Source organism: Elgaria multicarinata, chromosome 3, assembly GCF_023053635.1.
Source record: "Elgaria multicarinata webbii isolate HBS135686 ecotype San Diego chromosome 3, rElgMul1.1.pri, whole genome shotgun sequence".
Classification (NCBI taxonomy): Eukaryota; Metazoa; Chordata; class Lepidosauria; order Squamata; family Anguidae; genus Elgaria; species Elgaria multicarinata.
Genome location: NC_086173.1, coordinates 10,815,029 through 10,838,593, shown reverse-complemented (window position 1 = coordinate 10,838,593; position 23,565 = coordinate 10,815,029). Strand labels below are relative to the sequence as shown.

The following is a 23,565-nucleotide window of genomic DNA, read 5'->3' as shown; positions in this document are numbered from 1 at the left end:
ATTACCCCTCCTCCTCCTCCTCCCCCCCCCCCCAACTGTGGAAGTCAGGAGGCCCTTCTGCACAAGTTGGAGCATGTGCTCAGAGCTAAACAAGATGGCAGCACCAAACCACAACTCTAGGTGATCCAGTTCGCAGTGGGCCCTTGTCAGTGCCTGACCATGCCAACATTATCACAAAAAAGTATGCTTCTTTTTTTTTACTTTCTTACTTCAGCATCATTTTTATTCATATATGCATATTTACAGAAATTTAGGGCGCAATCCTAGCAGGAGTGGTAGGACTTATTTCTGTCTAAAAATGCATAGGATTACACAACCCATTGAGTAAAATCACGCCAATTAAAAACCTAAGAGAGCAATCTTATAGTCCCTGGAAGGAAAGGATATAGCAGCTTCCTCCCTCCAAAAGCAGAAAGTGATTCCCCTGCTCCCAGCCACCATGGAAAGAAACCTCTGTGGTAATTTCTTTCCTGAGATGGGACTGGGGAAGAAGCAGATCGGGGTTGTGCCAGTGGACAGGGAGGGAGTGGATGTGGATCTGTAGAATCCACAGGCCTCCCTGCCCCACCCCTGGCAAAAGATGAAAGCTACACCAGCCCTGGAACTGATGTAACTTGCATGGGAGGGAATTTATTATTAAATTATTATTACTATCATTATTATTATTATTCTGCAGAGGGGGGGGAGAGAAAAAAAGGCATTTCTGCTATGCTGACAGAATGCTAGCAAAGGCTCATCAGATGCTCCAATACTGGAGCACTCTACACTGTGCATAAATTTGCCATTTTAAGATTTCTTCCATCAGGTGACAGCAACCCTTGTTGCCACTTTTTTTCCCCCTGGAAGGGCTTCTGTGGCTTTAATGGATGTGTGAAATGTCCCCCCCCACCACCATGCAGATGAAGCAATGGGAATTTGCCTGCTGAACTGTTGCTTGCCATTCTATGTTATACTCAGGAGACTTACAAGAAAGAAAGGGGGGGGCGGGGAAGCCCTGCAACCCCGTGGTAGACCTCCAAGCAGGCTCCAAACCAGATGCTTCGGTCTCATTCCTCCATGGACAGCAGTGAAGAAATATCAACTTTGAAAATGAACTGTGCTGCAGTTCATATTTTATTTCTTAAACTACAATCTGGGACTATCAATTACGCAGTTTAGGGGAGGCAGGGTTTTTAAAGCAAACAGGGAGAAAAGCCATTCAGATGTGAGTTTCACTTTCTTCCAAACTGCAAACAACAAACTTCAAATAATAAAAGCTGCCCATTGAGAGAATGATAGCTTTGTTCATGTCCAGCCCCCCAGATCTGCCTGAAAGCCGCCTGTCATCTGCTTCTGTCCATCCACACACACATTTCAGCCATCAAGAACCACAAATTGGAACCATATTTCCGCCACCAGTTTAAGGGCTTCTCTCCTGCCCACCCATTAAATCTACAACACAAAACTCATTTAAAAACCAAAGGCAGCCATTTTAGTAGCAGCTCTAAAGAGGTGTGATCAACCACTGTAAAATACAATGTTGGACAAAGGGATGAAGGAAATCTGATTCTAAAATAACAAGCATGGAGAGAGAAAAGATCAGGAGAAAGTACTTTGGGGAGAAAGGAAATTAAGTCCAGTTTTACTGATGTTTTATATATCCTTTCAGGGATAAGTCAAAGCTTCCCTCCCTCTCTCTGTTCCAAAGGCAAGCATCTTACGACTGACCTCAGAACTACAGATCCCAATGTCCTTTGCGTCTCTAAGTGACAGGCTATGGCAAAACTGCGAAGTTCTTATTGGCTACAGCCAGTATGAGGTCACAGTCGGGGAAACAAAGGATTTCACACAAAGGCTGCCGAGAAATATGGCTCAGTAGTTTCCTGCAGTAAGAAAGAGGCGATTGTTCAACACAGGCAAGGTAGATGATCTCAAGTCTGTGTTTATACGAAACCTTTTCTTTGAGTTGCAATCTAGAACAATCTATTCCTTTTTTAAAAAATGTACTAGCTTTAAAAGCCTGACCGGATCCACAATCTAATTATTCTGCAATTACCGACACATTCTAGAAACATTATTTCATATATGGGGAGAATGGAAAAGAGAAACCTTCCACTGTCTATTGACAAAAAGGCCTTTAACTACAGAAAAGCTATAATCTTAGGTCTACTTACCTACAGAACTTATTAAAAAGAGGAATCTCTTACAAAATGGTGAGAACGGCAGTATATAAACACACTATCAACATCCCTGAACTATAAAATAAAGGTTTAGCGTATGAAATGTTACATGGACTGTAACCTAAGAAGCCCCATTAAGTTTAATGTTATTCAACGCAGGTGTAGATAGGACTGTAGCCTCTAATCAAAGAGCAATGGAAATTTAAAAGAAAATTCAGCCTTTTTATGAATAAGTGGGTGGCCCTTAAAAGGGCCGTTTTATTTGTTTGTTGGACTCACAGGATGACTATTTAGCCGCCAAATCCGTACAGAGTACGGCCTTGGCGCTTCAAGGCGTACACCACATCCATAGCAGTCACGGTCTTTCTCTTGGCGTGCTCGGTGTAAGTCACAGCATCCCGGATGACGTTCTCCAGGAAAACCTTCAGCACTCCACGAGTCTCCTCGTAGATCAGCCCAGAAATACGCTTTACTCCTCCACGACGAGCTAAGCGGCGAATAGCAGGCTTCGTAATACCCTGGATGTTATCCCGCAGCACTTTACGATGGCGCTTAGCACCACCTTTTCCAAGCCCCTTCCCGCCTTTCCCACGGCCAGACATCTCTGCAAACTGTCTCTAGAGAAGATCAAAAAATTATGTACCCAAAACCGGGAAGCAGCAGGATTATATTGTCTGAAAGCCGACCAGATGGAAAACTTTGCATTCAGGAGGCGGAGACTACTTGCCATAGTGCCTACTCTACCATAGGATGCGGCTTCCCGGATTTCACCAATGATCAACGAGAACCTTTCAAATAGACCAATCAGAAAGCACCATTTGAAGCTAAAATTTGGCGCCTTTACTTTGACTCTGCTTAGAAGAGAATGCTTTGGGGGAGGGGGGTCCAATTGTCGTATTGCGAAATTGGGGGAAGGAGGAAGGAATTTGCTATTTTGTTGAGTTTCACATTTAGGGGGGGTAGTGGTATCCCCTCACCCAAATAGGGTAACGGACATCGAGCTCTAGGGCACCAAGAGTGCAACAAACTTAAATGTATGGAAATGTAACGTGCTACATAATTGCCTTCCGGAACTCTTCGTGTCTCTTCCCCTTCTGGTTTCAATGTATTTAGGCCACTTTGTAACAACAAAAAGCAAGTTCTGCATTTGCGTCAAGCGAAAACTACTAACAGCACAGTCCAATGTACGTGTATATTCATGTAAATTCTATTAAGTTCAGTGTGGCTTACTCCTAGGTAAATGTGCATAGGACTGCAGTCGAAAAACACCTTTCAAGACAAAGTCTATCTTGTACACCTAAAGTTTAGGAACAAGGGCTAAGCTTGTGCACATCAGGTTTAAGTGATAATAACTATTTTTCTGCCTAGACTGAGCTACACAACATTATCAACAATCTACTGAGCTGCAGATGTTAACATCAGCGAGGCTGCTGTAAATGTAGACTAAAGAAATAAGGAGAGGGTTTGTTTTTGTTGTTTGCAGTATCCCTTTGGTCAGACAGTATTTGTTCTCTGAAACGAAAACGTTACCACTATAATATGAACTCTTTGGTAGAAAACTGTGTGCATTTCGGTCAGGCTCTAAAATTCACAACATGGTTAAGTTTGGGTTGAAAACTATCTCTTGATTGCAATGACATTAAATCGAAAAGTACTTTAGGCTCTAAAGTTTAGTGCATAAATGACATGGAGAGTGAAAATGATGTATACATTTAAGTATCCTTTTATGATACTCCTTATGTTGGGAGTGCCTGATGACTACACAATGATGTGTGCATGCACACACACAAGAGAGCGATTTTGGAGACCCAAGTAGAATAGTCATTTTGAAAAAGAAAGATATCTACTCACATCCACACTCAAGCCTAGACTATACTCGATGGCACTGCTAAGACAGTCCCTCAATGAATCCCGCTTTATAGGGTTGTTTTAATAAACTGGGATAACCACACACACGTGCTTCCTTGAAAGCCTTAGAAAAGCAGGATACAAATGTGAACAATACACCCCCAAAAATCAAGTTAGCATTTTTGCTTAAGATGTCACCATGGAGGACCTATCATCACAATGAAGACTAGATTAATACAGAGGCTTCAACACCAGAAAGAGTTCACCCCTATTCCTCTGACCCATGTAGACTTAATATACAACTTACCTCAAAAGCAACACATTGCATTTACATCTATTCCTTCCTCTGAATCACACATGTTTCAGGCAAGCACTGTTTCTCATTGCAGAAGCATATCAATACAAGAAGTCTTTGGGACTTGGGAACTTTTCCCTTTACCAAAAAATTGCACTCCCCCCCCCCAATACCTCTAATAAAGGTAAGTTGTTCAGTGTGGTTGCTCTGAGGAAAGAATGTGGTTGTCTTAACTTAAGAATCCCACCACCAGGTATATTGAAAAGTAACTTATAGCTATAATCAACCGATAACACATCTGCTAAGTGTTGCTGATGAATCTCCATGAATAACCCAGTCAAGAATGGGGGGGGGGGGGGGATTGCTTGAACCACATGTCTGGCTACAGGGTAGTAAAAACTATACCTCACCTATTGTTACCTACTACTACATTCACCAGAAACTCAGCTACTTCAGAAGCATACCACAGGTATTTTGGGTATGCTAAAATAGTAATTAATGTTGGAACATTTACACTGGAAAGACAACCTATACTCTACTAGTTATTTTGACCCAGTCAGTTAATGTGTAGTTTTGCAAAAAGGTACAGTACTTGCATTGCGTTCATGTAGTATTTTATTGCCATGTAATAAGGTGCATAAACACAAGCCAACCAGTGCACTACTAAGAGTACAATCAACTAATGGAAATTGTGGCATGTAAAAACACAAATAGTCTAGACTTAAGTAGAATATTTAGAACTCTGTGACAAGTATCTATTACCAAAATTGTTGTAGCAATATTCATGACACAAGTTAGAGTGATTAAAGCTATTTAATGAGAAAGTGGGTGGCTCTTAAAAGAGCCTTTGGGTTCTTGATTCGACAGGATCAGTTTACTTGGAGCTGGTGTACTTGGTAACGGCCTTGGTGCCCTCTGACACTGCGTGTTTGGCCAACTCCCCAGGCAGCAAGAGGCGCACGGCCGTCTGGATCTCCCGAGAAGTGATGGTGGAGCGCTTGTTGTAGTGAGCCAGGCGAGACGCCTCCCCAGCAATGCGCTCGAAGATGTCATTCACGAAGGAGTTCATGATCCCCATTGCCTTCGAAGAAATGCCAGTATCGGGATGAACCTGCTTCAGGACCTTGTACACGTAGATGGAGTAACTCTCCTTCCTGCTCTTGCGGCGCTTCTTGTCCCCTTTCTTCTGGGTCTTAGTCACTGCTTTCTTCGACCCCTTCTTGGGAGCAGGAGCAGACTTGGCTGGTTCTGGCATGGTAGAAATATCAGATCTTTTTCTTCAAAAGAAAATAAGTGACTTATCTTCTCGAGACGAAATTCAGCTTCCCCACAGCACGACAGAGAACAAACTAGTGATGCTAGCCTCAGCCTTCCCTCTATTTAAAGGCCCTGTATGCAAATGAAGGCAGCTAGACTGCAAGATTCTAATTGGTCGAGAGGCCTCCTGATATCATCTCCGTTGCGCGCGCACATGCAAATCATAGGACTGTGATAGTGCCTGTTCCTATTGGAGAGAAACCATTTCTGCCCCTCTGGTTGGTCAGCCTGAAAAATGTGTTTTCTCGTTGGTTGCGGGCGCTTGACGTCTGATCAACCAATCAGAAATGGCATTTCTTAGACCTTAGAAAGGCATAAAAGGCCCCCGCTTTGGCCCTGCGTAATCAGTGCTGACTTGTCTTTCGTGCGGAGGGTTTCGTATTGCAGTCAGTAGCGCCATAATGTCTGGTCGTGGCAAGCAAGGAGGCAAGGCTAGGGCGAAGGCCAAGTCTCGTTCTTCCAGAGCCGGGCTCCAGTTCCCCGTGGGCCGCGTTCACCGTCTGCTCCGCAAAGGGAACTACGCCGAGCGAGTGGGGGCCGGCGCGCCCGTCTACCTGGCAGCCGTGCTGGAATACTTGACGGCGGAGATTCTGGAGCTGGCCGGCAACGCGGCTCGGGACAACAAGAAGACCAGGATCATTCCCCGCCACTTGCAGCTGGCCATCCGCAACGACGAGGAGCTCAACAAACTCTTGGGCAAAGTGACGATCGCTCAAGGCGGCGTGTTGCCCAATATCCAAGCCGTCCTCCTGCCCAAGAAGACGGAAAGCCACAAAGCCAAAGGAAAATAAAAAGTTCCGTTCAAAAAAGAAAACGCTCCTCACTGAACTTTGAAACCAAAGGCTCTTTTCAGAGCCACCCACAACTCCACGTAAAGAGCTGAATCAGAATTTAAAACGCTTTATTGTATCCAATGGTCAAACCGAAATGCATCCTTCAGAGCTTGGCAAAAACGTTGACCCCCCCCCCCTTATAAGCCAAACAAGTTGGCTAGGAATATCCCAATTTCTCAGTGTCATTTATGTTGAGATAAATGCTTGTATTGATAGTATCTTTATCAAATTGCCCCGTGATGAAGGCACTCATGGTTTTGGGATGATGCTGTGCTTGTTGATCAATACATGCCTGGTTTGTATCTAGGGAACCCCACCTATTTCGAAAAATTCTAGAGGACGGTACGTAATTAGCAAAATATCTCCAAAACTTTTGTTTGATTCCATTAATGCAGCCTGAGGAAGACTTCTGTGTTACACGCAAGCTTGTAGGTTTGGATCCCAAACAAAAGTCCTTTTACCGACGCTGTGAATAAAAGATGTCAGCGGCTGTAGGGAGGGTGGGAGGAGAGGTAGTCTTAACCAATCATTGTGCAACGCGGGATTTTCAAACCGCCGCCTTCCCTATAATTTTGCCTCTCATCTCATTAGGCTAAAATGATGCGATAATCTCTTCAACTCCATTGGGTCTCACAAGCTACTGAAAATTAATTCGCTTTGCAAGCACAGTTGATGAGACAACTGAGTAGACGATATAATCAAACTCATCTTTCTGCAGGCACAGCTACCTAGTGATTAGGCTATATGGCGGCACTCCTGAAAGCAAGTTCTGCTGATTCCCGTGGCATTGACGTCTGTGTAAAAGCACGCCTGGGAGATCGTACTGAGTAAGGGGGGAAGGAAATGCTTTTTTGAGCTCCCAGATTCTTCACAAGAGAATTTAGATGTATAGCGTTAGCTGGCCTGAGGTTTCAGGAAGGAGTCTTTCGAATTATTTCTCATCCTCGCTCAGCATTGGTCACACAAGAAGGATGGTTTATATGGGTGTGGGGGAAGAGGGGCATCCTATTTTATCCTCACAACAACCCTGTGAGGTAGGCTGAGCTGCGAGTGAGAGAATTTGAATTTCCCACTACAGACTAAAGCGGGGCTTTAGGCTCAATGTACTCTGTAAATGTATTTAAGATTAAAACATGATGTGAATTGGAGAACTTGAAAGCCTCAAGTGGTGCGAGAAAGACCGAAAAACTTACCCAGTTGAATTTTAGATTTGCCTTTTAATAATGTGCTGCTTTTAGTAATGTATTAGTTTTAAATGTTTTAATTAGTTAGGGTGACCATATGAAAAGGAGGACAGGGCTCCTGTATCTTTAAAGTTGTATTGAAAAGGGAATTTCTGCAGGTGTCATTTGTATATATGGAGAACCTGGTGAAATTCCCTCTTCATCACAACAGTTAAGGCTGCAGGTGCCCTGCCCTCTTTTAAAATGATCACTCTAGGATAACTCCTGCAGCTTTATCTATTGTGATGAAGAGGGAATTTCACCAGGTTCTCCATATATACAAATGACACTTGCTGAAATTCCCATTTTTATGCAACTGTTAAAGATACAGGAGCCCTGTCCTCCTTTTCATATGGTCACCCTAAATTAGTTATATGATGTTTGCATTTCTGTTGTACAACGCCTCGATCCAGAGGGAGAGGTGGGTAACAAATTAATTGATGATGATGATGTCCAATCCCTTCCAAGCCCGGGAAATTCAAACTCTGAAACCGATCCGTTAGTATTCTCGGCCAATCAGGAGAGGATTCGGCTATAAATACTCTGTCCCAAGGCACGACTTCCGTTTTGGGGTTTATACATGAAGAGGTCTGCTGGCTCACTGCAGCGCGTGGAGGGGCGATGGCTCGTACCAAGCAAACCGCTCGTAAATCTACCGGAGGGAAAGCTCCTCGCAAGCAGTTGGCAACTAAGGCTGCCCGGAAAAGCGCCCCCGCCACTGGTGGGGTGAAGAAGCCGCATCGCTATCGCCCTGGAACCGTAGCCCTGCGGGAAATCCGTCGGTATCAGAAGTCTACAGAGTTGCTTATCCGTAAGCTTCCTTTCCAGCGTCTGGTAAGAGAAATCGCCCAAGATTTCAAGACCGACCTCCGCTTCCAGAGCTCGGCTGTCATGGCTCTGCAAGAAGCCAGCGAGGCTTACCTGGTCGGTCTCTTCGAAGATACCAATCTGTGTGCTATTCATGCCAAGAGAGTTACTATTATGCCCAAAGATATCCAGTTGGCGCGGCGTATCCGCGGAGAGAGGGCTTGAGATTCCACCGGTGCAGCCAAACAACAAAGTATCCCAAAGGCTCTTTTAAGAGCCATCCACATAATTCGTGAAGGAGAGCTGCGATTACTTTGTTTCCGGGGTATTTCTAAAATGTTTTTTCTTTAATGCCTATGCTGAGCTACCTTATGCAGTGTGAAGATACTACGGGAAGGTTACATTTGTATCTGCTGCTAAACACGAGGCACAAATAAATGGGGGTTGGAAGTGCAATTTCCGTAATTCACTATGCCTTTCATTTACAAAGCTGGAACATGTACTTTTAAGATGCCAGCTAGTGGAGTTGAGTCTGCTGAAGAAAGTTACAAGGGTGCTTCAGAGCCAGACAAAACAGTCAACCAAGCCTGAAAAGGTTAGTGTCACATTAAATGACTGAATAAGAACACAAGTGCCCTGCTGGATCAGACCAAGGGTCCATCTAGTTCACACTCTGTTCACACACTGGCCAATCAGGCAGGACATGGTGCAACAGCACCCTCCCATGTTCCCCAGCAACTGATGCACACAGGCTTATTGCCTCAAATAATAGCACACAACCATCAGGGCTAGTAGCCATGGATAGCCTTTGCCTCCAGTAATTCATCCAACCTGGAGGCAAAGGCTCCAGATTGGTGGCCATCACTACATCTTGTGGTAGTGAGTTCCATAATTGAACTATGCGCTGTGTGAAGAAGTACTTCCTTTTATTTGTCCTGGATCTCCCACCAATCAGTTTCATAGGATGACCCCGGGTTCTAGTATTTTGAGAGAGGGAGAACAATGTCTCCCTGTCCACATTCTCCATACCATGCATACATATCCAGCAGTATATGTTTAAAATGTATAGTACACATGCTTATAAATACTGCAGATAGCAGGCACCATCTTATGGAGGCATTATCCTTTCTCAGAGGAAGAAGGCCTGTTAAGATTATGCTTGATATTGCACATATGTGCGTCTTCAGAAAAACAGGGATACAAGCTTTGGAAATATCTTTTGCCCATAGGACAATTGATGCACACTTAAAAGATTCCCCCCAAAAAACTTTGTGTCATTGACTACAACTTGGTTGCAGCCTGTGTTTGTATGTAAATAATAGCCCCTGTACACCACCCTGAATTCCATAGGATTTGGCGCTTAGCCTCACAAAGTGCCTATATTATGTGCCCTCTGATCATGAACTGATTAGTATGAGAACCCACACCACCACAAGGACAATTTAACATTTGTCACAGTTGCATCTGGCCCTTTCTCTTCTAGATGTGTTGCACTACAACTACCACCATCCCCAATCAGCATGGCCAATGATCTTGCTGGCTAGGGATAATAGGAGTTGTAGTTCAATACATCTGAAAGGCACCAATTTGAGGAAGGGTATGTGTGTGTGTAAAGAAATGGTATAAGCAAAAAACACTTGAGATATCCTGCAAGCTTCTGATTCTCATACATGTTTTATAGAAATTCTTGCCAAGCAAAATCTTCAGCTGCGATCCAATACTAACTTACCTGGGGCTATGGACCATCGAACTCAATAGGATTTCAAAGAAACATAGATTAGTAGAGTTGGAAGGGGCCTATAAGGCCATTGACTCCAACCCCCTGCTCAATGCAGGAATCCACCTTAAAGCATACCTGACAGATGGTTGTCTAGCTGCATCTTGTATCTAGTGTGAGAGAGCCCACAACCTTCCTAGGTCATTGGATTCATTGTTGTATTGCTCTAACAGGAAGTTTTTTCTGATGTCCAGCCGGAATCTGGCTTCCTGTAACTTGAGTGTGTCCTGCACTCTGGGATGATCAAGAAGAGATCCTGGCCCTCCTCTGTGTGACAACCTTTCAAGTCTGACTAGACATGGACAGGATCACGCTAACTTTTTTCTTTAGTGTAGCTTTCTAAGTTTTTCTTAATTTGGCCTTTCACATCTTGGCAGCATTCCTGGCATACTCCTGGGCTCCAGCAGCTGCAACCATGTTAGGTTTCTGGGGAGTGCTAACATACTCCTGGGCCAATGGCTTTTTAATATGTGATTAAGCCTATGCTTCATCGGTCCAAAGGTGCATCTATTCTCACCCAGCTCTTGCTCTCCCACAGTGGTGAATAAGCTATCATTGGGCAGCTCACAAACAGACCAGCCTGCAGATGGCCATCCCTGGTGGTCTGGCTCTGGCATCTGGTAACCTGAGATAGGCCTGCTTCTGGATATGGAGGATGCATTTAGAAGAAGTCATTGCTTTGGAATGGTAATGGTAAATAACCCCCTCAGGTATTGATCTAACCTAAACCTTTCTTAAAAGGCCTTTAGATGCTGATTTTTATTCCCTGATGCAAGTAGCCGAAGGCTCCAGTGTCTTTAATCAGCTGCTGTAAAATGCCTTTGCTTACTTGGCCACTGCTTGATAAAGGGCTGTTCTTTTCCAGCTCATTAGCAATCTGCAACTGCCACAGCTGCCCGGAAGATACAGAATACCACTGCCCTTCTTAAAGGCAACAAGCACTGCTTTAGTCTGTGATGTAGGTACCTGCCAAAGCAACTTGGGACCTTCTGGATTCAGCTCTGGCGACTAGAGGAGGAGGAGGCCACTTCAGACATTTAAATAACTCCATATTTTGACATCACAGCTACTGATGAGGGTGGAAGCAGAAATGTTTAGCAATTGCCTCCATTGCTAGGAGCCCAGTATTTTTCAGCATGTACCAAGGAGTTGCTTGGTTGGTAAACCCCTTTTCCAACCTGTCCACTGACTATATTTGCTGGGGTTGAAGAGAGATGCAATCTGGAGGGCGCCAGATTGTGGAAAGACGGGCTAGAGGTAGGTGCTGCTCTTTGACTGGCAGCAGTCCTCGCCAGAGAAGTTGAAACTGTCTCTTTCCCCTTGTTTGAAGAAGCTGAAAACAAATTTAAAACATCCCTTGGCGACATTCTCTTTCAGCCTGACAGCCATGTGGGACTGAATAATTATAGACGAGGGCATGATTGTTTTGAAATGGAAATAAAATGCTAGAACCAGGCAGATCCAGCTTCTGGTGACTTTAACTATTACCCTTCATCTCAATCATCATCATCATCCCTTTGCATATACACCCAAAGAGATGTATTTCATAGACTCTACTTGCCCGTTTCCTGATATCTGCCTGTAGAAAATCACTGTCCCAGTTTTATCTTTGGAGACAGATTTTTAACGTGTTGTTATTTGGATCAATCTACACACACATGCACCAGGAATCCTCAGGCTTCAGCCTGCCTCCTTCAGTTCTCTAGCAGCTAAATCTCCAAAGGGGGTGTAGTAAATACTGTTGGGAGATGAAAACATGAATTTAAAAAAGACAACTGTAAAAATCAATTTAGCATAATTTTCTGAAGTCAGTGCCATGATTTAGCCTCTTAATTCCTTTTCATACAGGTCGGGACTCAGTGCCTGCTCCAGGTTTTGGAGGGCCCGTGGGCAAGACACTCTCAATGGATCCCTTCCCTCAGTGGGTCTACCTTTTTTTCACTACAGTTGTCACCAGTTGCTTTTGCTCCTCCTCCACCACCTCACTCTCATCATTGCAGGAGAAACTCCGTGGGCTCTTGCTGGGGTGGTGGTGTCCCTCTGCAGATGCCAATTCTTCACTCCAGCCTTGCTTGGATTACTGAGATCAGCATTCCTTCCTCAAACACCACACCACAGCTGGGCAGATGGGAGGTCATGTTGGCTAACTATGGTCATGCATTTAGCCCAGCCAATGGGGATAGGCTCGGCCAATGCCTGGCAGCTCAGCACATCCCCATCTCCATTAACTGGTTGCAATTGGGCTAAGTAGGAATTCTTTGCCCTCCACCCAAATCTGCATTGATCTTGGGGTGGGCTCCACCTACGAATGTAAGGAGAGCCCTGCTGGATCTGACCAAGGCTCCATCTAGTCCAGCACTCTGTTCACACAGTGGCTGACCACCTACTGACATGATCAGGGGAGCTGTGTCAGGGCAATTTGTCTTATGGAGTCAATTTAGTCACAACGGATAGGGCAATGTGAGCAGAGAACAGAACGAGAAATATTGGTCCATGTTCAACCTGAGTTATCAAGCTGGGTGCAGGAGATTCTTCAGTCTTCCAGGGGGTAACAAGACCTGGAGAAGGAAATAGGAGCATCCTTTGAGGCACACATGGTGACTGACTCACATGACCAAAGTATGGGGTGGGGTAGGGATGGGGACAGGCAGGGATGGGGACTGGGACATGACACCCCAATATATCAAAAGGTGTGTGGTGAGGATGACACAGGGGCAGTGAATTAACTGCTGCCTTGTCAGAGCCAGGATCTAGTTCACCCAATATATTATTTCTTAGTGGGCTAGTTCACATTTTTCCACTAGCTGGGAAAAACTGCTGCTTGTTACAGATCCCACTGTTAAATAAAGTGACCCTATTTTATACCACAGCTTATGTCTTATCCCTTCATTCATCAACTGTGTCCACAATAATATATGTGAAGTGCTCTTAAGCACACACACAAACACACACACCCTAAATGCCAGGCAAGTAGACAGTGTGAGTTGACCAATCAAATCTATGGTTGAGAGCAATTTGGGATACTGAATATCTGTGCCAGTTGAAGACATCCTCCATCCCACCCCCCTCAAAAAGGAAAATGATAGGCAGAGGAAGAGTGGGAATGGTTTTATTTATTTACTTATTTATTTAAAGTATTTTAAAGCTGCTCTTTAAACTACAGCCTCCTGAAGCAACAAACAAAAGAAATGGAAAACAAGGTACAAATTACAAGTCTGGAAGTCACTTATGAAGCTGTTCTATCAACATATGGAATCAATCAAAGGCAGCAAGATCTTCAAGGCTAAGAACCAAAACTTGAAAGAGTATTTGTAATTGAGGGTTTTGATCCTCCCCTCCTACTTCACCTTTCCCCACCATTAGGGTGCAGGCCTCCTAGCAATCTGGAGAATGGGAAGGCGCCCACATCACTTCCCTCCCTGCAGACCAATCTCTGTAATTGCTTTCTATGTTTATGATTGGAAGCAATTTTGAGAAAACCTGGATTAATAAGTGGGGCCCTGTGGAAATAAGTGTTTTCTTCCACGCACATGGCCTTATTGTTGGTTTAGACAAGATCCCTGCCTGAGTGTTTCCATCAAGAGAAATATTTCCACTCTTTCCCCAACCCCAAAGTTTGATCTTGAATGGAAAAATTGGGAAGCCAGCAATGTTTATTTCCACTAGAAGTCAGCAGGCAACAAGTAGTGTTTACTCTAGCTACTGAACTCTCAGCTTAAATTGTGACATAGGGGAAAACCCAACGCAAGTCTTACTTAAAAGTAAACCTGTTGCAATGAAAGGAACTGAGTCATGGCTAACCCAAGCCCCGTTCATGCCAATGAGTCTACTCTTAAGTATAATTTGCGTTGGATTTTACCTCAAAAACCTTGCCCCACCTCGATTATGAAAAGGAACCAAGGTTAATTTAAGTGTAGCAAAACTGCCTTAAATTGCCGACATTTTGACTCTAGCCAGTTTTCTAATCTCATTTTAAATGTTTCAATAGCCCTGAACACGTACTAATCATGTGTGTGTGTATGTATGTGTGTGTGTATGTATGTATGTGTGTATACACACACACACACAAATCAAAATTACCTATACAGTGACAGAATCCCTAAAGCCTTGTGCCCGTTTTACAATCCCTATAAGCGAAATATTAGATAAGTTGAAACCCAAAAGGCGTTCCCAGCAAGCGGGTAGCAATCCAGAGATTGCCAGCTCTTTCCTGAAAGCTGTGGGTGGCTCTGAAAAGAGCCTTTGGGTTGAGTTTGACGAGAGAACTGGCCGGCCTGGGAAGCGACAGCAGCCTCACTTGCCTTTGGCTTTGTGGCTTTCCGTCTTCTTGGGCAGGAGGACGGCTTGGATATTGGGCAACACGCCGCCTTGAGCGATCGTCACTTTGCCCAAGAGTTTGTTGAGCTCCTCGTCGTTGCGGATGGCCAGCTGCAAGTGGCGGGGAATGATCCTGGTCTTCTTGTTGTCCCGAGCCGCGTTGCCAGCCAACTCCAGAATCTCCGCCGTCAAGTATTCCAGCACGGCTGCCAGGTAGACGGGCGCGCCGGCCCCCACTCGCTCGGCGTAGTTCCCTTTGCGGAGCAGACGGTGAACGCGGCCCACGGGGAACTGGAGCCCGGCTCTGGAAGAGCGGGACTTGGCCTTCGCCCTAGCCTTGCCTCCTTGCTTGCCACGACCAGACATTCTGCTGTTGCTTAGCTCACTTCTCCACTACCAGAAAGCAAACAAGCCAACTACTCAAAGCGAAGCGAACGCCAGCATTTTATGCTTTCCGAAATACTCCAAAGCGACACTTCCCATTGGCTGTGTCCTCCTGACGCAACAATCAGCCAATGGGAATAATATATTGCTCAGTCGGACCAACCAGAAGAGGAGAGTTGCTTTCATCCAATAGGAACTGAGCTATCACAGGCTCCTAATTTGCATCTGCGCACGCATGGGGGATATTCACCAAAGGCCCCTAGGCGAATAGGAAAGTTGGAGCCTAGCAACCTTTATTTGCTCGAGTTTCTAGAATAAATGCACTGGTTTCCTGAGCTAAGGGGGAGGGATACTTTGTGGATTATGCGAGATTGGAGTGATGTTGGTATTAATTTTATTCATTTATTACATTTCTCTACTGCCCCATAGCAGAAGCACTCTGGGTGGTTCACAATGATTAAAAACGATTAAAAATGAAACGTACAAAAACGTAAAGCCCACACAAGCCACGTATGTCTAAAACATTTTTTAAACGAGGGGCCAAAGACAAACCAGAACTTCATTAAACACTTGTTATAAGTTTCTAAATGCCTGAGAGAAGAAGGCAGTTCTAACGTGGTGCTGAAAAGATAATAGTGTTGGTGCCAGGTGGGCCTCACTGGGAGATCATTTCGTATTTGCGAGGCCACCACAGAGAAGGTTCTCTCCCTTGTTGCTACCCTTCAAGGCTGTCAACTTAAGCAAGCTTCGTAGGAGCTACTGCTGCAGACAAATGCTTCTTTCTCTGGTTTGCCTTGCCTTGTTCTACCAGAAGTTGCAGTCTGGCTCTCTAACATTGTGTTTGTGATCCCTTCGTTTGTGGGCAGCTTCCAGTCAAACACACAAATGCCAAATATTACCATAAGTTGTGGGGAAGTAGGGGCACTGCCAGGTATTAAGAGGCCCTGGATAAGGTGTATTCCAGAGAGCCTCTTTACACAGGCCAGCCCATTTTACAGAAAGAATGAGTGTGAATCAGGCTGTGCTAGCTAGCTAGACATAAGGCACCTATGGGTGCAATCCTATGCATGTTTAGAGAGAGAAAATGTCCTACATCTCTCAGCGTGCCCCATGCTGACTGAGGCATTCTGGGAGTTGGAGGACTTTTTCCTCTCTAAACATGCATAGGATTGCAACCCTAATTCTCTATTCACAGATTGTGTATAGGGAGGGGGGAGGCTTTTTCCAGCCACTCCAGTAACAGACATGGCAGGTGTCTGCCTCCCTTTACACCCTTCCCGTTTCTTCTCCATGCAGTAAGAAAGGAAAACATTAAATAAATCTGTTCAGACGTTTGAACCAGACCCAGCTGTTGCAGATGTATTATATTTTGGGATATAGCCAGGCCATGACATATGAGGAGAGGAACCACGCATTTCAAAATGCAGGAATATCCGACAGTCGTGCCAGGCATTGAGTCCTTCGTACAAGCATTTGCAGTGGTGGCAGAAGCCCGGCTTTCCCTCCCCCCACTCTCAGTGCAAGTGTATGGAAACACTGCGTTATTGGTTTTACCTTTGGTTGGGCTGCAGAGCCCACTCGCTCCCTGTTTGCTGCTCCCCTGCCTTTTCATTTTCTTTCAACATTTGGGCAGCCTCCTTTCTCCTGGGCTGCTAAGGGATTTGAAGAATAAAAGCGCTGCACTAGCACAGCCTAGTACCATTTTGATTGAAATGAATTTCCCAAGTGCCAGAAAGGCAGCAAACGCAGCCAATCAAATGCCACTGTTTGGAGCAAGCGGCTTTAGAACACCGGAGCGTTGCAAGAAAGAACATGGGTCGGCTCAACCCCCTCCTTGCGCTTGTGCTCTCATTGGCTGGGCAACCTCAAAGGTGGTGTCTGATTGACTAAAATCGCACAGGCACTGTCACAAGGGGGATTATTTCAATTAAAATGGAGTGTGGTGGCAGCCTAGGCTGCTGAACGCAGATAGTTTGTCAATTTCACTGTCTTTATGATATTGTTTGTGGGCCATCCACGCTGCAGCTCCCCCTCCCCACCTGGAGGCCCAGTAGTAGGGTGACCATATGGAAAGGAGGACAGAGCTCCTGTATCTTTAACAGCTGCATAGAAAAGGGAATTTCAGCAGGTGTCATTTGTAGGCATGCAACACCTGGTGAAATTCCCTCTTCTGCACAACAGTTAAAGCTGCAAGAGCCCTGCCCTCTTTTGTATCTGGTCACTCTAGGTATACTATACTTTGATGAAGAGGGAATTTCACCAGGTGCTGCATGCATACAAAGGATGCCTCCTGGACACCTCCTGGAATTCCCTTTTCTATGCAACTGTTAAAGATACAGAAGCCCTGTCCTCCTTTCCATATGGTCACCCTACAGTGGTAATGTTGCAACAGGACAAAGTAGGGATGGGTGGGGTGGGGGTAGACAAGTGTCTGAACCAGGCAAAAGAGTCAATATGAGGTACATTTCTAAGGCGCAGCCAGGTATTTGAATAAGTGATTTTAGCAGGTCGTTTCATTAATATAAAAACAGGTCTTGTGTTCATATCCTCCTGACCTAAATTTTCTTTTTGGCAGTTTAACTTATGATTGCATTTGGACCTGAGTTTCTGACATTGCATTGAGATAAGCAACAGCTATTATTTTATGAACTGATTTTATCCAAATGATGCAAAATATTTGTTAATAAGCTGTTCATTCAGTTATTTAACGTGACTCTAACCTTTTCAGGCTTGGTAGACTTTTTGGTTGACTCTCATTTTTGTTTTTCTCATTTCATTTTTGCAGCTAGATCTGTGTTTCAGAACAGAGTAACTATTTCAAATGATGCTTGGGATTCAGGAATGAGATCTAAAAGGAACAGGAGTGTTGAATGGTTACATTTGGATAGAGTCTAACATATACGTGTTGGATACTACTTTGCAACATATGCAGGGCTGGGCAGAGGGGGGGCAGCTGGCATGGGCCTATGATTTTAGGGGGCCTACTCCAAGTCTGTAAACCGCCCAAGTTGCTCTGGCTGTGGGGGCAGTATATAAGTGTAATAAATAAATAAAAATAAATCCGCCTGGGCAAAGTTGCTTGATTTTTCTCTTGTTGATAATGAATTTGCCCAAAGAAAAGCACGTAAAGCATTTCTGAATGTGAAGAAGTGATGTCTTATATAACATCTTGAATAAAAGTGCTTGCCATTACCTTTTTTTAAATAAATCATTCTAGTTCATATGTATTTAGATCTGATTAAAAAATACTTTTCACAAGTGTTCAGCAGCAGCAATAAGATGATTGTTCTTCACCCACCAACCCCAAATTATACTGCTGAAATGAAGATTGAGCTAACCAGTAGTGAATTTCTGTGTGAATGGACTGGGAGTTCTGTCTAGTTCTGGGACTCAAGTTCCTGAGCTCAGAATGCTTTGACTATATCTATATAAAATACACACACATGTCACTTCGCTCCATTTGATGGATCTTGGCATTCTTGGGAGGAAAACAAAGTATATTGTGCAACTCTAAAATCTGCCCAAGTCTTGCTTTATAGTCAGGCATCCACTACAGCGCTGTCTCCCTTTGACCAGGAGTATTCCCATAAGGTCCCAGACATAATGCAGGACTGAACCTGGGCCATGTAAAGTTTCCCACTGAAACTCACTTTAAGTTAATCTGCAGAGGCACACATTCACAGGCTGATTTCTAAAAGATCAAGCCTCCCCAAGATACTACTAAAACATCTTTCTACCAGTTTGCAATTACTGTGATTTGGAAGCAGATGGGGAAAGAAAGTAAATAGTTCCATAGCATTCCCCCTACCCATTTGATATAATTGTAATATTAGCATTTAGAAAGCATGGGCTTACTAGCGGTGCTGAATAGAACAGGAGATACACCTACATTGGTTAAATGGGGTGGGGGTGGGGGTGGGGGTGGAAAGAAATTAACATGCCGTAAAACCCACCGAAAAAACAAAACCTTCTTTACGCATGCTCAAGGGCAAAATAAGGCGCCAAGCTCTTCTCTTATATTTAAATAACAGTAACTGATTTGCCATTGGACGTTTCGAAATACCATTGCGTTTTATTGGCAAAAGGTTGGCAGGATCGCCCTGTGAAGTTGTAGCAGGATATGACATCAGTGGTCTCCCGTCCCACTTTTTTTCAAGAGTTTTCCTTCTGGTCGGCTTTCAGACAATATAGACGCAGGCTGTACGTTTGCAGCGTGTAGTAGTACAGTTTGAGCTTACAAAGTTAGTAGAGATGTCTGGTCGTGGTAAAGGCGGGAAGGGGCTTGGCAAAGGTGGTGCTAAGCGCCACCGAAAGGTACTCCGTGATAACATCCAGGGCATTACGAAGCCTGCTATCCGTCGCTTAGCACGTCGTGGAGGAGTAAAACGTATTTCTGGGCTGATCTACGAGGAGACTCGTGGAGTGCTGAAGGTTTTCCTGGAGAACGTCATCCGGGATGCTGTGACTTACACCGAGCACGCCAAGAGAAAGACCGTGACTGCTATGGATGTGGTGTACGCTTTGAAACGCCAAGGCCGTACTCTGTACGGATTTGGCGGCTAAACTAGCTGCAAATTGCCACAGTAGCTTTAGCAACAAATAACCCAAAGGCCCTTTTAAGGGCCACCCACTTCTTCAATAAAGAGCTGTATTTGCTGTTACAAAGTCAAACATAAGTATCTTTGGGGCTGCATTATACTTTGGTGCGCTTACCACAAATCTTTTAGTTCTATAAGTGGTGCGGGGAGGGACGTCTAGAAGGGGCCAGCATAACCCATCTGCACTAAAACTGCGTACCTCAAAAGGGACCATACTCCAAAGTAATATTTCAAAATCTCCCGACCATTGGCAGCAGAGTTCAAGTTCAGAACACCTACATGAGGTTTCTCTCTCCCCCCCCCCCCACATTTATTTTATTAATTGCCATCACTGCTACAGGCATCAGTCCAGTTACATTTTACCTACATCGGTATTAATCACCCACAACGGACAGTATTCTCACTTAAAATTTCAGCCCTTTTTTGATATTGTGGGTGGCTCTTAAAAGAGCCTTTTGTCACACGGATGTTTATTTAGAGCAGCAGCTTTATTTATTTGCCTTTGGGTTTGTGGCTCTCGGTCTTCTTGGGCAGTAGAACAGCTTGGATATTGGGCAGGACTCCACCCTGGGCAATAGTAACTCCTCCCAACAGCTTGTTCAATTCCTCGTCGTTACGGACGGCCAACTGGAGATGACGGGGGATGATTCGAGTTTTCTTGTTATCCCGGGCAGCGTTCCCGGCCAACTCCAAGATTTCAGCTGTGAGATACTCCAGCACTGCAGCCAAGTAAACGGGGGCCCCAGCACCCACTCGCTCGGCATAGTTGCCCTTGCGGAGAAGGCGGTGAACGCGCCCTACGGGGAACTGCAGCCCAGCTCGGGAAGAGCGAGACTTCGCCTTGGCTCTCGCCTTGCCCCCCTGCTTACCACGGCCAGACATGGCGACACTGACTCAGCTTCAGCACAAGCACACCAGAAAATATAAAACAGCAATTACAAAAAAAAGAGAAGCCCCGACGCCTTTTATCCCCTCCTCGCGTAGGGAAACGCGATGCCCAATTGGCCCAAGGTGTCACCAGCACTTCAGGGCCAATAAGAATTCAAGTTCTAAAGGCGGCCAATGGTAAGCACAAATGCAAGCCCTAGCCAATCCGAATGCGACGGTTACAGTACTCTCATTTGCATGTGCGTGCGCAGGGGTGACGCTATCCGAAGCGTCTCCAGCCAATGGGAGCGTTGAGCTTTGGAACCCCTCATTTGCATAGGGAGAGTATAAATAAAGGCGTGCGATGGGTTCGCCTTCTCCACAGCTCGGTTCTTTCTTTTTTTGCGGAAGGGAAAAGTCGTGCGTGTTCTTTCAAAATGCCTGAGCCGGCCAAGTCTGCTCCTGCGCCTAAAAAGGGCTCAAAGAAAGCAGTGACCAAAACCCAGAAGAAAGGGGACAAGAAGCGCCGCAAGAGCAGGAAGGAGAGTTACTCCATCTACGTGTACAAGGTCCTGAAGCAGGTTCATCCCGATACTGGCATTTCCTCCAAAGCGATGAGTATCATGAACTCTTTCGTGAATGACATCTTCGAGCGCATTGCTGGGGAGGCGTCTCGCCTGGCTCACTACAACAAGCGCTCCACCATCACTTCTCGGGAGATCCAGACGGCCGTGCGCCTCTTGCTGCCTGGGGAGTTGGCCAAACACGCAGTGTCAGAGGGCACCAAGGCTGTCACCAAGTACACCAGCTCCAAGTAAGCGGGCCGCGCTGCGGAGTAAGGCAACCAAGAACCCAAAGGCTCTTTTAAGAGCCACCCACTTCCTCCCAAAAGAGCTCGAGTCACGCTGTCTATGCTACAATGTTTACTGTGCACAGAGATCCTCCCCTCTCCTTCAATAAAGGAGGTGTGTCTTACCCTATATACAGCCTGCTTCTATGCTTTCCTGTTAATGCGGCAACCGATGAGGCTATGTTTGCTGGCGGGGGCGGGGGGAAGGAGAAACCATAGCCGCCCATTCAATCCGAGTTTAATAATCCCATTTTGCCCCACAGTTTTGTTAGGCAGGATTTTAAATACAGCGAGAAATTATTCCTTACCGATGGGGTGATATAGATTCTCGCCTGGGAGATTTTCTCCGTTTTCGAGTTGTTTAACTTCGAGCAATTGAGGCTAACTGACTTCGGCATAATCCATCCTCATTCAAGCCGTTCTTAGCCTTTCTACCTTTATGATCTGCAGCCAAGGTCCAGCTAATTAAAATACCTTTTTGCAGCTAACTAATTCTCGGGGAGGGGAGAGTTAAACACATGCAATTGAAGGGGGATTTCTATGCAGTTCATCAATACATGCAAAAGTTAGTCTTGGCAGGAAAGACACTGGTTTTTTAGCCTCTGCTTCACTCACCACAGGATCAGCTCTGCGAGACATCTAAAGTCTCTTTGAGGCGTTGTAGAAAAAGGAATATTGGGGATTCTGAATGGATTCTCTGAGCTGTCACTTCACCGGGTTTGAAAGGGCTGAGCAAGCTTGCCAGACGAAACGGCGGCTTAGCGTTCTCAAATACACTTTCTCGCGAAAGGACAGGCGGTGAGAGAGCAGGCAGTGTAACAAGTGTAAGCCCGCCTCCGTCTTAGAAAAGATGCGGGCTGTATAAAACGGCGATGCGCTCCCTTGTCCTTTGATGATTTTCATCCTCCTTGTAATGTTTGCAGTTCCCTGTTTTGCCCCCTAATAGGCGTCGTGAGTGATGCAGAGTTCGGGATTTGGTGTGCAGTAGCTGGTCTTACCATGGGACAGAGGTTGGTTTTCAACTCAGTATTTCCTCTATGCTGCTTGCTTCTCTGCTCCCTCCCTCCCCGGCCCCCAAACCTTCCTCCTTCCAAGTTTGATAGGGCCTGGCCTTTTCCCACAGCGTGCAAACTCAGCTACCCATGGAAAGTGCAAGTCTTTCTATGACACTCATGCACCTGCATCCCCCCTTCTGTGCTTCTGGAGCTTCCAAAAATTCGCAGGCCCCTCTGTTTGCAGTAACTGGCTTATGAGAAGGACAGTGAAGCACCCTTTGCTGCCTTCCCCGTGTCAAAATGTTTTGTAAATTCTTTGAGGCACAGGCCTTCCCTTGCTTATTATTCCATGTTAAGTGTGTCCACATACGTTGGTGCTGTAGAAATGCATTTCCTTCTCCACCTAGCCACATAAAGGGGCTTTCGAGAATAAGGCTGTAATCCTACACCTGCTTACCTGTGAGTAAATCCTGTTGATTTCAGTGGAACTTACCTCTGAGTAGACATCTATAAGGTACTGTTCAAGTTGTAATTTGGGCTTTTCTCCGTTTCTTTTTGATATGCTTTCTGCTGAGTAAGTAGTTATAGCTAGAGAAGCTAATTTAAACACCCAACACCTTGATATTTGGGGAGGTCCCAGGAACACGCAAACATAACACATACTCCTTTAATCAGAGAAGCACATTGAGACATAGGATATGAGTCCATGCATTTTAAATGCTTAGGTATGCTGCAATATTTTATCGCTCCTCTTCCTACCCTTCTTCAGAGGAGTCCCAAAGACATTTGGGGAAAGTGTAAACTTGTGTTACATGATTCAGGAACCAGCTCTTCCCAATGAGTAATGAAAATCCAAATAAACTCTTGGCATTCTATTTCTTGTTATTTGCTTATAGGTTTTCAATTTGCATTTGGGGGTAGGATGACCATATGGAAAGGAGGACAGGGCTCCTTATCTTTAACAGTTGTATAGAAAAGGGAATTTCAGCAGGTGTCCTTTGTATGCAAGCAGCACCTGGTGAAATTCCCTCTTCTGCACAACAGTTACAGCTGCAGGTGCCCTGCCCTCTTTAGCTATAGTGACCTGATACAAAAGAGGGCACAGCTCCTGCAGCTTCTGAACAGGGCCACTAGTTCTGCCTGCAGGTTTACTATCTGAGATATGAAAATGCCATCTCTCAAAAGGTTTTCTGAGAATACATCGGTTCTATAAGGTGAGTTAAACTAACAAGGTTAACCAAGCAAGGACAATCCCTGAATACAGACAATCAAGGTTTCCATGACAGGACAAGCAG

General features: G+C 45.1%; 8 protein-coding genes across 8 annotated transcripts; 4 read left to right on the top strand and 4 right to left on the bottom strand.

Annotated features, from left to right (window-relative positions):
• Positions 1-2,383: 2,383 nt before the first annotated feature.
• On the bottom strand, positions 2,384-2,811 carry LOC134394118 (histone H4). Its single transcript, XM_063119296.1, has one exon. The coding sequence runs from the start codon at positions 2,759-2,761 to the stop codon at positions 2,450-2,452; it is 312 nt and encodes a 103-aa protein (XP_062975366.1). The 5' UTR covers positions 2,762-2,811; the 3' UTR covers positions 2,384-2,449.
• A 2,285-nt stretch (positions 2,812-5,096) lies between these two features.
• On the bottom strand, positions 5,097-5,633 carry LOC134394117 (histone H2B 5). Its single transcript, XM_063119294.1, has one exon. It carries the CDS (start codon positions 5,555-5,557, stop codon positions 5,177-5,179), a length of 381 nt encoding a protein of 126 aa, XP_062975364.1. The 5' UTR covers positions 5,558-5,633; the 3' UTR covers positions 5,097-5,176.
• Positions 5,634-5,973: 340 nt separating this feature from the next.
• On the top strand, positions 5,974-6,527 carry LOC134394113 (histone H2A type 2-C-like). Its single transcript, XM_063119289.1, has one exon. It carries the CDS (start codon positions 6,021-6,023, stop codon positions 6,408-6,410), a length of 390 nt encoding a protein of 129 aa, XP_062975359.1. The 5' UTR covers positions 5,974-6,020; the 3' UTR covers positions 6,411-6,527.
• A 1,735-nt stretch (positions 6,528-8,262) lies between these two features.
• Positions 8,263-8,725, top strand: LOC134394112 (histone H3). Its single transcript, XM_063119288.1, has one exon. It carries the CDS (start codon positions 8,297-8,299, stop codon positions 8,705-8,707), a length of 411 nt encoding a protein of 136 aa, XP_062975358.1. The 5' UTR covers positions 8,263-8,296; the 3' UTR covers positions 8,708-8,725.
• A 5,644-nt stretch (positions 8,726-14,369) lies between these two features.
• Positions 14,370-14,973, bottom strand: LOC134394114 (histone H2A type 2-C-like). The gene has a single exon (XM_063119290.1). It carries the CDS (start codon positions 14,940-14,942, stop codon positions 14,553-14,555), a length of 390 nt encoding a protein of 129 aa, XP_062975360.1. The 5' UTR covers positions 14,943-14,973; the 3' UTR covers positions 14,370-14,552.
• Positions 14,974-19,192: 4,219 nt separating this feature from the next.
• Positions 19,193-19,625, top strand: LOC134394119 (histone H4). The gene has a single exon (XM_063119297.1). It carries the CDS (start codon positions 19,212-19,214, stop codon positions 19,521-19,523), a length of 312 nt encoding a protein of 103 aa, XP_062975367.1. The 5' UTR covers positions 19,193-19,211; the 3' UTR covers positions 19,524-19,625.
• A 419-nt stretch (positions 19,626-20,044) lies between these two features.
• On the bottom strand, positions 20,045-20,485 carry LOC134394096 (histone H2A type 2-B). Its single transcript, XM_063119264.1, has one exon. It carries the CDS (start codon positions 20,438-20,440, stop codon positions 20,051-20,053), a length of 390 nt encoding a protein of 129 aa, XP_062975334.1. The 5' UTR covers positions 20,441-20,485; the 3' UTR covers positions 20,045-20,050.
• A 322-nt stretch (positions 20,486-20,807) lies between these two features.
• On the top strand, positions 20,808-21,405 carry LOC134396536 (histone H2B 5-like). Its single transcript, XM_063123052.1, has one exon. It carries the CDS (start codon positions 20,863-20,865, stop codon positions 21,241-21,243), a length of 381 nt encoding a protein of 126 aa, XP_062979122.1. The 5' UTR covers positions 20,808-20,862; the 3' UTR covers positions 21,244-21,405.
• Positions 21,406-23,565: the final 2,160 nt, after the last annotated feature.